General features: G+C 32.7%; 1 protein-coding gene across 1 annotated transcript; it reads right to left on the reverse strand.

The window, feature by feature from the left end:
* Window positions 1-12930: 12930 nt before the first annotated feature.
* LOC146919205 (uncharacterized) lies at window positions 12931-15056 on the reverse strand. Its single transcript, XM_085712458.1, has 3 exons — window positions 14807-15056; window positions 14569-14698; window positions 12931-14048 (listed from the first exon to the last, which is right to left on the reverse strand). Exons 1-3 carry the CDS (start codon window positions 14937-14939, stop codon window positions 13295-13297), a joined length of 1017 nt encoding a protein of 338 aa, XP_085568584.1. The 5' UTR covers window positions 14940-15056; the 3' UTR covers window positions 12931-13294.
* Between the last annotated feature and the right edge of the window lie 702 nt (window positions 15057-15758).

Raw genomic sequence — 15758 nt, forward strand, 5'->3', positions numbered from 1 at the left:
TATTTGGGCTTACTCATGGCCCAATTTTCTGTTAGATCTTCATCTGAATTGCCGAAAATACCCCTGCGTTAGTTAAGTAACGCAAGTGTTAAATTTTGCGCTATTTAACTAACGCCGCGTGAGTTAACTAATGCAGGTGTTAATCTCTGCGTGAGTTGGTGTTAATCTCTGCGTGAGTTAACTCACGCAGGCATTAACACCTGCATGAGTTAACTCACGCAGGTTTTGTTTTTGCATATTCAAAAGGTTTATTGCTTACGTGTTGGAATTTGTTAGAAAGGTTTATTATCACAACATCATAAAATGTATTCATGTTAGTTACCAATTCAACACAGCATGTGCACTCAACTAACCATTGGTTTGTGCACCATTGAACATCCTTCATTATAGCATTCAAATCATGATGGACCTGCTAACAGTGGCAGAATTGGCGGTGGAAGGTAATGATGAAACATTATTCAACCTTGAATACAATGCAATACCCTGTTATAGGTGTAAGCCAACACCATAAACTCATGCTCCAACCTTGAAACATTGTGAATATGTGAAAACAAAACCAGCGTGAGTTAAGTCACGCAGGGGTATTTTTGAAAGTTCAGTTGGGCGCGAGCAAAACTTGTTGCGAGAATAGCAGAATTCATTTTTCTCGTATGATATTTTGATTAGAATTCTGCTCTTTACCCAACACAAAACACTCGCGTCCAACTGATTTTCCAAATATACCCTTGTGTGAGTTAGGTCACGCAACGTGACTTACCTCACGCACCTAATAGCTCAGCGTGACTTAAGTCACGCACCACTAGCTGGTGCGCGAGTTAACTCACGCAAGTTAGCCGGTGGTCTGATCTCAAGAACACACGTTTTTTGGACGGTGGTTAGCTTTTCAAACTTGATTCTACACCTTTTTTTTACAAGTTTTACACATTTTTTTGACTACATTTATTATAGTTATAACCTATGTTACCATTCCTACCTATAAATACCCCTCCAAACTTCCCCATTTCCCTCACACCATCTAACATTCTCTCCTCCTCACTCTCCTCCCTCCTCTCCCTTCTACAACAACAATGTTGTTTTTTCATCCTTGGTCTTTCATTGAAAGAGGCCTCTTTGAAAATTTCAAGAGGTTTCTTTGAATTGATTTTACGCCAGGATTTAGGGTTTAGGGTTTGTGGTTTTTTTTGTATTGTTTTAACCTAAGTGGAGGTTAAACAACAAGAGTGCAAAGGTGAAGCACAATTTGAGAATTGATGTTGTCATGAAGCAGTGCCATGAGGAACAATTGATGGGTCATATTGGTGTTGTCTTGTATGAGTATCTTGGAGAAGAGTATCCGGAAGTTCTAAGTTCAATCTTGGGTGCTCTCTAAGATTCTTTTTATATCATTTTTTGGTGGTTTTTTTTAACTCAGATTTAGTTTTACCCCATTGTAAATGTATCATTATATTAATAAAATGAGATTTTATATCTATTTCTTGTGTTCCTTTATTTTTATTTATATTTGCATTTATTTTATAATTGCATATTGAATAAATAAATTCGAATAAAAATTGTGTATAAAAGAATAAATAAATTCGAAAAAATACTAATTAATCTTAGCGTGAATTCGAATAAAAATTGTGTATTAAATAAATTCCAATAAAGTTGCGTATTAAATAAATTCGAATAAAAGTTACATTACATTGCATAAGTTCTTTAATATGTCCTATAATTACATTGCATTCGGGTAGAGATATGTGGTACAACAATTGTCTTACCTCTGTAATTGGATAAATTCAAACTTGCTAAACAACAATTTTCAAGCATTCACCCGGAAGTTTTATTGTTCATTTCAAAACAACATGTATTATGCAGAATCAACTATATATGTTATCACATCAAAATCCCTCATATAAGACGAGTCATCACATAAAGAATGAGGTGCATTCCGTGACACTCGTCTTATATGAAGGAATTCGATATCATAACTTATATAGTTGATTATGCATAATACATGTTGTTTTGAAAGGAAGAATAAAACTTTCGGGTGAATGCTTGAGAGCTGTTGTTTAGCAAGTTTGAATTTATCCAATTTCAGAGGTAAGACAATTGTTGCAGTTGAAAGGTGCATTCCCTACCTAATCACGATCTTCAGGAGGAATCAAACTGTTGAGAATATCTTCAGTTGATCTCAGCAACGTTACACGCATATCGATCCACGATAACATGTTGTGCTCCCAAAACATGTTCGTCACGTCGTCGTTCCTTAATTCCACCCAACTGAATGATATTCTCCTATCGTCGAATGTTGGACGTTATACCGAACGTATTTCACCCTCCTTGTGTCTCCGAGGTTGAATTCATTTAGTCGATCATTGAGACCTCTTAACGTGACACCAAGATACCGAACCTTCAACCTCTGAGGTTCTCCACCGTTGAATTGTGCTTGAACGTCAAACATATCGGCCATTGCTTCAAATCTACACAATAAGAAATTAAAAACAATCAATGAAAAACTCATTCAAACATTTCATCAAACACTTGGAGTGCAAATTATACATAAACCCTAAAACTCATAACTACAACATAAACATGCAAACATCTAAACATTTAAGCAACACAAGTCATTTTCATGTAAACATTGTATGATTTCTTGCCAAAAAAAACAAAATTTAAACAAACCCTAAATCTAAAAAAATTATAATTTAAGAGAAAAAATATAACATAGAAACATAAAAAGCTTAATGGTGTTTAATTATGAAAACTTACTTGTTAATGGAGTGTTGTTTGATTTGAACTTGAAGGAATTTTGGATTTGAGTGATTTGAGAGAGATTTTGGAGATTTTAGATGAGAAATGAGAAAATGAGATTATGTTTGCGTTTAAAATGGCACGCAGTGTGAGTTAAGTGGCGCAGATTTAACACTTGCGTGAGTTAACTCACGCAGGGGTATTTTCCATATTTCAGTTGAGCGCGAGCAAAATATGTTGGGTAAAGAGCAGAATTCTTTTGAGTATTACTTTTTGCATTTTATGTGTTTGTCACGCATTTTATTTTTTTCTTCCAAAAATACTTTTGATTTAGAATATATAATCCGAACTATGTTTGGATTGTATAATCCGAGTTGTTCTAAAATTTAAGGCAATAATAGAGTTTTGCTCGTATCTATTCAAAACTTGTAAATATACAATTTGAATTATAAAAACCGAAACATTTCAAAATAGTTCAAAAGATATAGTCTGAAATGTTTCAAACATTCTAAAAGATTATTTTAGAGATAGATTATAGTGTATAAACTGAATCTTTAATAAAGAGTTCAAATTTTATAGTGTATAAACTTAACCTTTAATAAACAGTTTGAATTATAAAATATGAATTATGTTAAAAAGAAAGCAGATTATGTGTTGTTTAGCTTACACATTTTTTTGGTTCCTTAATTTGTCAACATTAGACACTTAATTTTTAAGCTTTTTTTCTTTCATTTTAATCTTTTGTACATAGTTTAGTCAAATCATTTGAATGTTAATCGATTAGAAGTGTGTTAAAAAGTACTCATGTGTAAGGAAATATGTTGGTATAATTTGAAAATATATATATATATATATATATATATATATATATATATATATATATATATATATACTCCTCTTAAACGTCCTCGTGAGCTTAGCTCAGCTGGTTGGGACAATGCATAAAATATGCAAGGTCCGGGGTTCAAACCTCGGCCACTACAAAAAAAAAAAATACTCCTCTTAAACGACTTAAACGAATAATGGCCATGAGATTCGAATTTATTTTTATTTTCTTACTTCTACCTATGGATTTTATATTTTTATTTTCTTACTTCTACCTATGGATTTTATATTTAAAAAATTATAAAAATTTAGGGAAGAATAAACTTTATTAATAAAAGTGACATTAATAACCATATTACATCTATCAAATGTGAGATTCAAATTTTGTTCCGTGATGTTGCAATATTTTCTCTTGCAAACAACTTGTTGCGTGTTCTGAAATTTCTATATATATATATATATATATATATATATATATATATATATATATATATCTTATAAATAGTTGATTGGAGACTGTGAGATTCATTGGATGGTAGTTATTGTCCACATTTTAGTTGTTAAAAGCAATAATATTAAAATTTATGTGAGTATAAAATGGAAGGTACGGTGGATTATATTAAATAAAACTTGACAATTATCGTATTTGCTAATAAAGGGAATGTTTATACTCTAAGTGGCACAATTGAGTTGGAAATATCAACTAGTGTAGTTTGTTGGAGAATTTCAATCAGTGTCATAGTTGACGCCTCGTGTAATGTAAACATTTGAATGCTTCAGGTGTCATTCACATTGTGAGTATGAATCATTATTAAATATAGTCGGGACGCTATGAGTTCGTCATACATTAAATATAATATTGGTATGATATGTCTTCTTAAACGCCTTCTTAAGATTAGTTAGTCCTTTGTAAACACCAGTCCCACTAAATCTACCCATCTAAGGGAGCCAAGGAATACTCACGACAATCGGGTCATGCACTTTGATATGCTTTTCCATTTTTCCACGTGGAACCCATATATGGTTTTTTATTCGGAAAATGATCTCTCGTTGTGGATTAGGGGGACCAAAGGAGCCTCTGAAGATGCAAGATTCTTCGAGTACGCAACGTGCAACTTCATCCATTCAAAAGCATCTTCAACGCTTTTCCCTGCCTTGTCTTCCTCCTCAAATTTCACATTGTTGTCGTAAATGTCATGAGGGGAGAGTTTTATCCTCTCCCTTGCTTTCTTGTTTGTTTTCTTGTTGTAATAGTACTCCTCAACACCACATGCTGTAAAGGAATAACAACAAGGTGCTTGCATTTGATCCCTTATCTCGGTGAGAAACCCCGAGTCCCTTAAATCAAATTTTTTTGGAGCCCTTACCGAACCTCTTTATGGAGCCATCACCAAACCTTGAAGCTTCAAGGGGAATGATGGTGCTTTGAGTGAATGAAGGCAAGTTGAAACGACGATGGTGTTATGATATGTGATTTACAAAGAAGAAAAAAAATACAGTATAAAGAAATGTCCCACATCGGGCAGTTATCACATAACGAAAAGAAGCATAGTTTATAAATACCGAATCTTACAGCTCCTTTACTTTCATTCAGAAAATAGTAGTAATACTAGTGGTCACGTCAACATACATGTTGTGGGGTCAATGATATAGTGAGGACAGTGGCTCATTACTTTTATTAAAGTGATATTCCGTTTTCTGAATCCAATTAATTAATTAGTTCAAAGTTTTTTAGTTAATTCAGCTTTTGTGTGATGGTATGTCTGGTACTTCCCAATTTTCGAATTACATACGAATTCTTGGTGAATTGATTCATACAAACCGGTTCGTGGTTCGCTGGGGTCCACAACGAATTTTGTAACTATGATTTAGGGTAGAAAATTTGGGTATGAAATTAAAAAGAATTAAAGCATAACATTAACAAGTTTTCTTTAATATAATGTAATGTTGCAATGTTAGAAAACCTTAAAATTGTTTTGCACAATATAAATTCATGTGAGATGTACATAATTTACTCAAATCATTTGAATGTTAATCAATTAGAAGAATTGTGCTAGAAAATATGTTGGTATAACTTTATATATAAAAAAATCATTATGTGTGTGTAGATATAATTTAAAAAGTTACTCCTCTTAAACGAATAATGGCTAAACTATGAGTTTAAAATGTTAACGAACATAGTTTAAATGAATAATAATGTTAGAGCATCCACAATGGTAGTTTCCTAACAAGGACTCCTTAAATGGACCCCATGTGACACATCACTTATTTATAATTTTTTAATAAAAGTACCTATTGAGGACTCAATGACTCCAATGGCAATGCACTAATAAAGACTCCAATGAAAAGTACTTAAATATGTCCCACTATCTTTACATATGAAACAAAAATAATTTATCTATTACTCATTTTTACAAATGGGACCAAGTAGTACACATTTTATTACTTCTTTATGCAAGTGGGACCAAGTAGTACACGTTTTATTACTTTTTTAAATGCGGGACCCGTTAGTTACCCAGGAGAGAGAGTCCTTATATAGTTGCCCGTTCCTTAACGGGGACTCAATTTTTCTTCCTCCAATGGAGGGTTCTTAACGGGGAGTGGTCCTTGTTAAGTAAGGACCCCCCATTGGAGATGCTCTTAAGAAGCTTTTTAGTAGGTTTATGTATTTTAAGATTGTATATAAAACATGATATATATGAGTTGATATATGAAATTATATATATCGTCTCTCTTAAAGCTTTGACATAGTTTTACACTACTAAAAAACGAACATAGTTTAAACATAATGTTCATTTACACATGAAATATATGAGTTGATATATATATATATATATATATATATATATATATATATATATATAAATTATATATATATTGTCTCTCTTAAAGCTTTGACATACTTTTACACTACCAAAAAACGAACATAGTTTAAACATAATATTCATTTACACATGAAATATATGAGTTGATATATATATATATATATATATATATATATATATATATATATATAAATTATATATATGGGGCTGGTAACTTACACCCACCTAAAAACACTAAGGTGCAAGTTAGCAAGCTACACCCACTTGTTATTTACAAATAAATCAATCTACATTGTTCAATTCACTTAAAATAAAAGGTTAGTTTGGTAAATTTCACTTTAACATTTAATAAAAAAAAACCAAATAAGCGTGTTTGACGGAACAATAATATTCTTGCGTTTTATTTTCCTCTTTCCCTATATCGTTTTGCTACAACTCCAATATTTGTTCACACAGTGAGTTAATGCCATTAATTAGTCCAAGAAAATATTACTTTAATGGTTAATCGGAGTCAAGCTAGTATTTTTTTTTTGTCAATAGTAGTGTATTAATTAATCCAAACACAAATTACTTCAGTGAATATTAATTATAATCTATTTGTTTTTTGTTACTAGTCAATGCACTGATGGTTTCTTTATGCATGCAAAAATAAGAAATAGGAGAACATTATAAGTAATCAGGAATCATTAAAAAAAGTAATCTGAAATCCCTGAAACTCTGCCTAAAAAATAGGAGAGTATTTATTTCCTTAAGCTAGTTACAAAATTGCCCTTCTATTTAAATTAATTAGTATATAGAAAAAGGGTGTTTTAGTAAATTATAACTGGGTGTAGCTTGCTAAATTGCACCTTAGTGTTTTTAGGTGGGTGTAAGTTAGCAGACATATATATATATATATGGGTTTGTGTAACATGTGCAATATCATGTGCAATATTGCACATGTTAAGATATCTAAAAGTAGTAATTTTTCATTGAAAACAATAATTATTTATTAAAAAACTACATATTTAATATAAAATGTACAAGTTCCAAGTCAAAGTTACCACATTAAACTTCTTAACATGTGCAAATTTGCACATGATAGAAAAACCCTATATATATATATATATATATATATATATATATATATATATATATATATATATATATATATATATATAAGAGCATTTCAAATGAGAGGACTTTTTAAACGAGAGGATGAAACAGTGACCATTGGATTAGTTAGATGACTGTGATTAAAAGAGATGTTTAATGAGTCACATGACTCTCTTTTCACCTTTTCATGTGCGTTCAAGCCTTCTCCTTCCTCTATCAAAAAATAACACTCTTGTTCTTCTATACATATACACAGATCAACTCTTCCTCTGCTTCTCTTTTCAAGAATTCATGAAAACTATTTATGTACCTAGCTTCTCGCCTCCACTACGTCCACAAATCCCTTCTTATTAGCACAAAGACAAATAACATAAGTCATATAATCCTTTAATTTTACACATCTAAATCATTTTCTAGATTCAACGAACAAGACAAGGACTTTTATAAACAAGTGCTTATATAAAAAAAAAATATTTGGGTATAAAATCAAACCACGTGTAAAAATCACAAAAAATTAAATAAAAAATGCCAAAAACTGAAGAAAAATAAGGGAGGCATAAAATCACGTGTAGTTGGGTATTTGATTTCCATGGATGTTGGCCGTTGCAACTTGTTCATCGCCGAGGAGCTGGGTTTTGATAACTCAAGAGAGCAAAAGTCAGGATCCGTGTTTTGTTGAACGCGAGTGGCTCTCAGTTTTGTTGAACGCGCGTGAAAAGGGTGAAAAGAGAGTCATGTGACTCATTAACCATCTCTTTTAATCACAACCATCTAACTAATCCAATGGCCACTGTTTCATCCTCTCACCCTCTCATTTAAAAAGTCATTTCATTTGAAATGCCCATCTCTCTCTCTCTCTCTCTCTCTCTCTCTCTCTCTCTATATATATATATATATATATACCTTTTAATTTCAAAATACATAAACATACCAAAAATCTTCTTAAACATAAATCTTCTTAAACATAATATTCATGTGATAGTATTGTGATATCACACATTTTTTATGAGAATGACATTGAAATCCAACTTAAACCTAAAGTTTATGATGACAACTATTTTATTATAGTTTGTGCCGAATTTGAACATAACGAAGCTTTATATGAAGGCATGTAAGACAACAAGTTCGTTTCCTTTCAAACCTCAAGTAATGCATGTGTTCCTTATTAGAGTTAGTAGCGGTGAGCTGAATTTCCAAGACTACAATATTTTGCTTGATTACTATCTAAAATCTGATTTTTTTTTTGTTTGTTTATGATGCTTATAAGTTTTTCAAGAGTATTGATGGAAAGGATGTTGTGACCTGCAACACCGTCTTGCATTGCATGGTTGTTCATAGCTGATTTGAGCACTGCTTGGTTATATTTCAGAAAATTATTGAAAAAAATGTATCGCTAGATGAGGTCACTTTCCTTAGCCTCCTGACCGCTTGTAGTAACAAAGGGAACATTACACGTGGCTATGATTTCTTTAATCAGATGGAATCTGAGTTTGTCGTAGTCCCATACGTGAAGCATTACATGACTATGGTTACTTTGATTGGTCGTGCTGCCAATTCAAATGAAGCCTACCGTTTATCAATGAGACGATGATAGATGTTAAACCTAACAAAGCCGTTCGAGTGGTCTTGATCACTTGTTGTAGGAAAAACGAAGACTTTGAACTACTTGAGTTCATCTACAGAGATAAGTTACCGGAAGGGGAGGGTGACAAGCAGTTGCATCATATGTATGTTGCTTGTCTCCAGTATGAAGAGGTTTATGAAATTCAGGAGAGGATTATGAGTCCTAAAAACAACAAGCACATAGTTGCATTTAGTAAGGTTATTGATTATTAGATCGAAGGAAGCTAGAGCATTTTGAAAAGAAGACTATCGAGGCTTTGATGGTAAAAAGGTGGATTGGTACATATTCTAATTTTACGACTTTAATTGATTAGTTTTCGAAAAAAATAATTAATTGATTAGTACTATACGCGCATTGAGAATGACTTTTTTTACTCTACTATAGTTCATTGCAATTTAATTGACTAGTAAGGTTATTTAATTACATAGTTGATTTGTTTAGATGGTTGATATTTGTTTAGTTTAATATATCGATTGTGGTTTATTTGTTGGCTTAAATATGTATTTCATCCTTGCAATTAGGGGTCGTTTAAAAATTGGTCCCTGTATTCGCTAATCCTTGCAAACTAGCCTTGCAATCATTAATCATTTAAAATTTCGTCCTTGAACCCACTTAATAACTGCCACGTCATCAAATTAGCAAAATGGCATGGGAATGGACAAAAATACCCCTGACCCATTTCTTCTTCTTCCCTTCCCTTCTTCTTCTCTAAAACTCAGTCCTTGTTTCAAGCTTCACATTTTTTTTTTTGAAAATGAAATTCCCCCTTCTTTGAGAATGTCACAAAAATTCTTCTCAATAACAGAATTCCAATTAGAGCCCAAATTGTCGACTAAAAGAACAAAACTATAAAAAGAAGTGTAACAATTCTAAGGAATTGAAAATTCAATACCCAACCACCAACAAACATGGATGTAAGTACTTATGCAGCTTCTCTATTGAAAAATAGAACTACTCCTAAAGGCAAACAATGTGGCGCAGAACGCATTGGCATTAGCAGCTTCAGGATGGTAATGTAGCATCTCATTCCACATCATCTCCCTTATCATCTCTTCACCCCAATTTTCTTAAATAATCTCAAATCTTTGTCAAACACATACCACTGTGAAATCTTCTTAAATCCAAAGCTTCAATCTGAAACCCAAAGCAGCGACGGTGAACCAAAATACATAAGAGAGCGACGGTGAACCAGAAACACATACCACTCGTTGTACCTTTGCCGTCGATAATAACAACAAAAACAAACGCCGTTAAATCCATCGGTGACGATCCCCTCGCCGCCAGATCGAAAACACAAATTCAAAAATTGAAACCCTAAACTCGAATCCATGCTCAGCAGATCCAAATGTATAAGAAATTTTGGTGAAAGTTCAAATTTTGCTTCACCTTCTAGTCTTTCGGTTTGGGGTTTGATGAATTTGTGGGTTTGGTGTTCTTGTTTGGATTTATCATGGGAAGATAATGTCGTAGGGGAGGATGTTGTTAGGCAACATGAAACAAGGACTGGGTTGTTGTTATTGTTTGTGAACACTAAACATACCTTTTTGTCTTTTTGTAGCTGCAAGTTGTTATTTTTATTATGTTCTTCGTGTTCCATGTTGATGTTGAAGAATGAAATCTTCTGTTCTTTGTGTTCCTAGTAGCTTTTGATGACATCACTTGGTTTTGGTTTTGGATTTAAAGAAATTCAAGAAGTGAATTTGCTATGAAAATGGTTCGGCAATTGGTTTTATATTGCTGGAATTTTTGTTGTTGCTGGAATTGGTTATATGTTATGGAATTGAAGAATTGAAGAATAGAAGATGAACAGTGCACCATATGCATTGTTCAAAGGAAGAAGAAGGATGATGAGGGTATTTTTGTCCATTCCCATGCCATTTTGCTAATTTGATGACGTGGCAGTCATTAACTGGGTCAAAGGACGAAATTTTAAATGATTAATGATTGCAAGGCTAGTTTGCAAGGATTAGCGAATACAGAGACCAATTTTTAAACGACCCTTAATTGCAAGGATGAAATACATATTTAAGCCTTATTTGTTTAGTTTATTCTAGTGATTTGCTGATGATGAATTGCCTTGACCCATTGGGCTTGAGTCTAATTATATATATATATATATTGTTGAACAATTTTGTGAATAAGAAACTTATAGTGTGAAGTTTGTAAGCTTCTCCCCTAAGTCTAAGCCAGGTAAAATAATAAGACAAAAAGGAAACAAATATATCAAAGTTGACCACATAAATAATTTAATTACTCCCCATTTTTTCATCAACAATTTTTTTTTAGATAGAAAACAATAAAAAAAACCTAGAAAATTATCATTTCACAACACTCATGTTGCAACTGTTTGGCACAACTATGGCAATGTTTTTTTTTTATTGATTTTTGCGACGGTTTCTACGACAGTTTAGTCAACCGTCACAATATTTTGATTCTAAAACCGAAAATGACTATATGTTATAGTGCGAATTGAAATTAGAGGGCACTTCTTCCAAAGAATTTAGCTTCCTCTCACTCTTTATTATTAAAAAAACATAACCTTCACATTCACTCACTCATCGATTTTCACTTCTCTTTGAATCCCAAATCCTCCACATTCCACACTTTGAATCCCAAATCCTTCTATCTCTCTCATCACTTCTCACTTCTCTTTGAATCTCAAACTTTTGTCATCACAAGGAATCACTTTATGGAAAATCCAGGTCATGTGCATTGGCAAGCATTGAGGTGGGTGTTGATATACTTGAACAAGTCATTGAATGACGATTTGAATTAGACAAGGACAACTCAAGAGGAAGACGCCTTGGAGGGGTATGTGGATGCGAATTATTCAGGTAATTTGGACGATAAAAAATCCTTATCGGATTTTGTGTATGTTGTATCTGACACGACTATTAGTTGAAAGGCAAAACAACAATTCATGGTGGCTATATCTATAACTTAAGTGTTGGACCCCTTGTTGAAAGGGGTCAAGGAAGTCATATCGTTAGAAAATAGGATTGATGAGTTAGGAATCACACTCAAAGATACTGAAGATGCATTGTGCTAGCCAAAGTACCGTTCACTTGACAAATCATCAAGTGTACCATGAGAGGACCAAACACATTGATATTCATTTTGTCCGAGACTTGATTGAATCCAAGGAAATTGTTGTTGAAAAAGATGCTTCGAAAGACAATCCAACAAATGTGTTCACCAAATCACTACTTAGATCAAGGTTCAAGCATTGATTTGAATTGATCAATTTTGTTAAAGAGTAACCCGTGGATGGAGAAAACAACAATCTAGGGAATGATAAATGAGTAGAAATTAGAGAATGTACTTTGAGAGCTTTTGGATCTAATTTCTTATAATATTTTTGTATGACTCATTTTCTCTACTCTCTTACCTTTTAAGTCTTTGATATGTTTATGGATTTATTTTACACTTGGCTGCTAGATCTATTGTTGTTGTTGCTTCTTGAGACATTTTATTGGTTGCCTTTGATATTTATTCCACACATCTAAATTGATTGGTGTGATTTGAGTTTGAAGCCAAAACATCAACAGTTGAACTTTTGATAAATTTAAAGCATGTTTAAGCGCGGCTTAGATTTTATAAGGTTGCTAGATCATTGGATGCGTTGTGACGTGAGTTCGAACCTGCAATACTTCTCCCTGCAATACTTCTCTTCTCGGCATTTAGGTTTTTGCCACTAAACATTAATGCAAAGCATAATGTCTAGGAGGTTTGTACTTACATTTGTTTTAGACGTGCATGTGGTGACTGGTGAGTCAAAATGCTTTTTGTGTACGACAGACCTGTGGTTGTTGTATAAAAGAGACACAAATGTTGAAAAGGCAAACCCATTATTATCATTCAAGAAAAAACCACCACTTTGTACAGTCAAATACCAAATGATCGAATACATCTTTTGTATGCAAGTATCTTCAAAATCAAATAACCTTTCCTTCTACAGGTTTCAATCGCCTTTATTTTTTTTTCTCTTTCTTTTTTCCTCTTCCTTGTCAAAACACTCAACAAAACACTTCAAGCCTCGTTATACATATACATATACATTATATTTTCACTCAAATCTTTCCAATCAGCAATCAAAAAAAGTGTGGAAAATGAAAATGAGAAGTAGCAAGCTCTTCCTAGTTAGGTAGATATAATTAATCAGAAGAAAATCTTCTTAATTAATTAATAACTTATCTCATAATAGTGAAGAAGGAAAAGGAGAAAGTGAATTAGGTGTTCCCATATGTGATGAGTTTGGTACCAGTACTTGTTCTTCACCTCCCATTTGTCCTTCAACACTCTCCCAGCTGAAAATAAAGCTAGGACACTGTTGTTGAGTTTCCACCCATTCATTCAACTCTTCTTGTCTTTGCAATGACTCCAATGTTAATAACTCTCCTCCTTCCTCATCCATATTACAAGATTGCACTTGATCAATTTGCACCATGCTGTTTTCCACATTATTCTCTATCAATGGTGGAAGATTATAATTACTAGTATCATGAATTGTTGTAAAAGCTATTGCAGCTGGATGAGGAGGAAGTGTCTGAACTTGATGATGTTGATGATGATCATGGTGATTCAAGTTCCATGTGTCAGAACTTAAACTCACAGAATCATGATGGAATAGTACTTCTGGTCTTATTACATTGGTGTCTGTTGCTGTTGTTTCATGTAGTGAACTTGTGTCAAACATAAATAAAGGACATGTTGATGAAAATAAGGTTTCTTTTGTTGTTACATTTTCTTGGTTGGTAAAGTAATTATCTAGTTGATTAATGGAACTGTAATTGATCAACTGAGGATGATGATGATGATCAATAGTTGGTGTTGATAAATTAGGAGAAGAAGAAGAAGACTTTCTAATTTTCTTTTTGATCCATGAATTCCAATAGTTTTTTATTTCATTGTCTGTTCTACCAGGCAAGTGGCTTGCAATGTGAGCCCATCTGCATTGTATATATATGAAAGTAATTAATATGCATAAATCATATATATCTTTGTAATTAAGATGCTTAAATAAAAATGAAACCGTGATTTATAAGCATACATTTAGAGAAAAACATGACTAGAATTTTGTTGGTTGTGAAAAAGGATGTATGCTAAACAAACACTGAAAACGGACGAGAATAAATTTGAACTGACAGAATTGCCATCTTAACTTCCCCAAAACTATAGTTAGGAGGTTGATTGCTCCTTCAGAGATACCAAGATTGCTTCATTAATAAATAATATCTGTTCTTATGTTTAATTTTACAATATTGAGCTATATCATGTAGCTAGGCCTAGCTACTATTCACAAATATATTTCTAGTCCATTTCTTTACCTAATATTGATATGATGCTTTTTAATTTATTCCAGATTTATCAAAGGGTTTCATACTTTCCAAAAATCCATATTACACAACAAGGGAATGATTCAAATTGCTTAATTGGTAGTGTGATTCAAAATAGTTCAAATTAACTAACCTGTTGCCAACAACCCCATGAAGGCTTATAATTAACTTCTCCTCCTCAGGTGTAAACCTTCCTCTTCTAATATCAGGCCTTAAATAATTTATCCATCTCAATCTACAACTCTTACCACACCTTTGAAGCCCTGAAAAACAAAATATATAGAATAATCAATTTGTTTATTCATCATAAGAAAAGATGAAGATGAATAAATTAGTTTTTTCATTCTAAAAATAGAAAAAAAAGTGCAGACCAGCTTTCTCAGGAACTTCACTCCAGCAACCATAACCATGAGTAGTAATGTATCTAATGAGTTTCTCATCTTCTTCAGGTGACCAAAGGCCTCTCTTAACCTTCTGTTGATTGCAGCATGAATGGTGACCCATCTTTCTCTCTAGTTATTACTTCGTCTTCTTCTTCTATTCCTGTCTCTTTTTCTTTAGTAAATTGTACTTTCATATATCAGTGTATGTGTGCAAGTGCAAGTGCAATGCAATAGTTATCTCTTTCTCTTTCTATCTTTCCTTCTTTTAAAACTGAGGGAACTGAAGTCGACATGTACAACCTGCATGTAGGACCCATATCTCCATCTAACCCTAAAGTGACGTTCCATCAACTTTATTCTAGCAATTTTCTACGTACATGTGTAGTATTACATAACAAAATTCTTCACACTTAACCATATATAACAAGTGCACACAGTATACATAACGAGAGGAAGCTGAAAAAAGAAAGAAGGAGTATTGTTGCTGGTTGTTTCCTGTCTGCCAACTATCTATATTCAACAACGTCATGATACATCATCAGTACTAATTAATAAGTGGATAATATTTATTTACTATAGCTACGTGAAAGAGATAGCTAGGAAGCAAGGATTAATTTTGAATTTATGCAAAAAAGTAGATTATTACTATACTTTCATCTACTTTTCGTGAAATAATACATCAATATGTGACATAATTTGGAGCAAATTAATTCCCTTGAAAGTATCACGGTTTGCATGGAGATTGTGGAATAATAGGTTACCCACTAAAGATAATTTGGTGAAATATGATATTGCTTTATCGAACGAAAATTTGTGTTCAAGTGGATGTGATGCTGACAAAATTGCACAACATTTATTTTATGAATGTTCAATTTTTAGCAAGGTTTGGCAGTCTTTCTGAAAGAAAAAAAAAAGCATTGACATTCTTTATTGGGCTAGT

This window comes from Medicago sativa, chromosome 5 (genome assembly GCF_051527215.1).
Source record: "Medicago sativa cultivar Bolivia chromosome 5, Bolivia_mono, whole genome shotgun sequence".
In the NCBI taxonomy this organism is placed as follows: Eukaryota; Viridiplantae; Streptophyta; class Magnoliopsida; order Fabales; family Fabaceae; genus Medicago; species Medicago sativa.

Bases quoted from the DNA above. Each gene is read 5' to 3' on its own strand.
- LOC146919205 (XM_085712458.1), bottom strand. From the start codon at position 14,939: ATGGGTCACCATTCATGCTGCAATCAACAGAAGGTTAAGAGAGGCCTT. The intron at 14,699-14,806 runs GTCTGCACTTTT...TTTGTTTTTCAG, and splicing joins TGAAGTTCCTGAGAAAGCTG to GGCTTCAAAGGTGTGGTAAG. The intron at 14,049-14,568 runs GTTAGTTAATTT...TATACAATGCAG, and splicing joins CATGGGGTTGTTGGCAACAG to ATGGGCTCACATTGCAAGCC.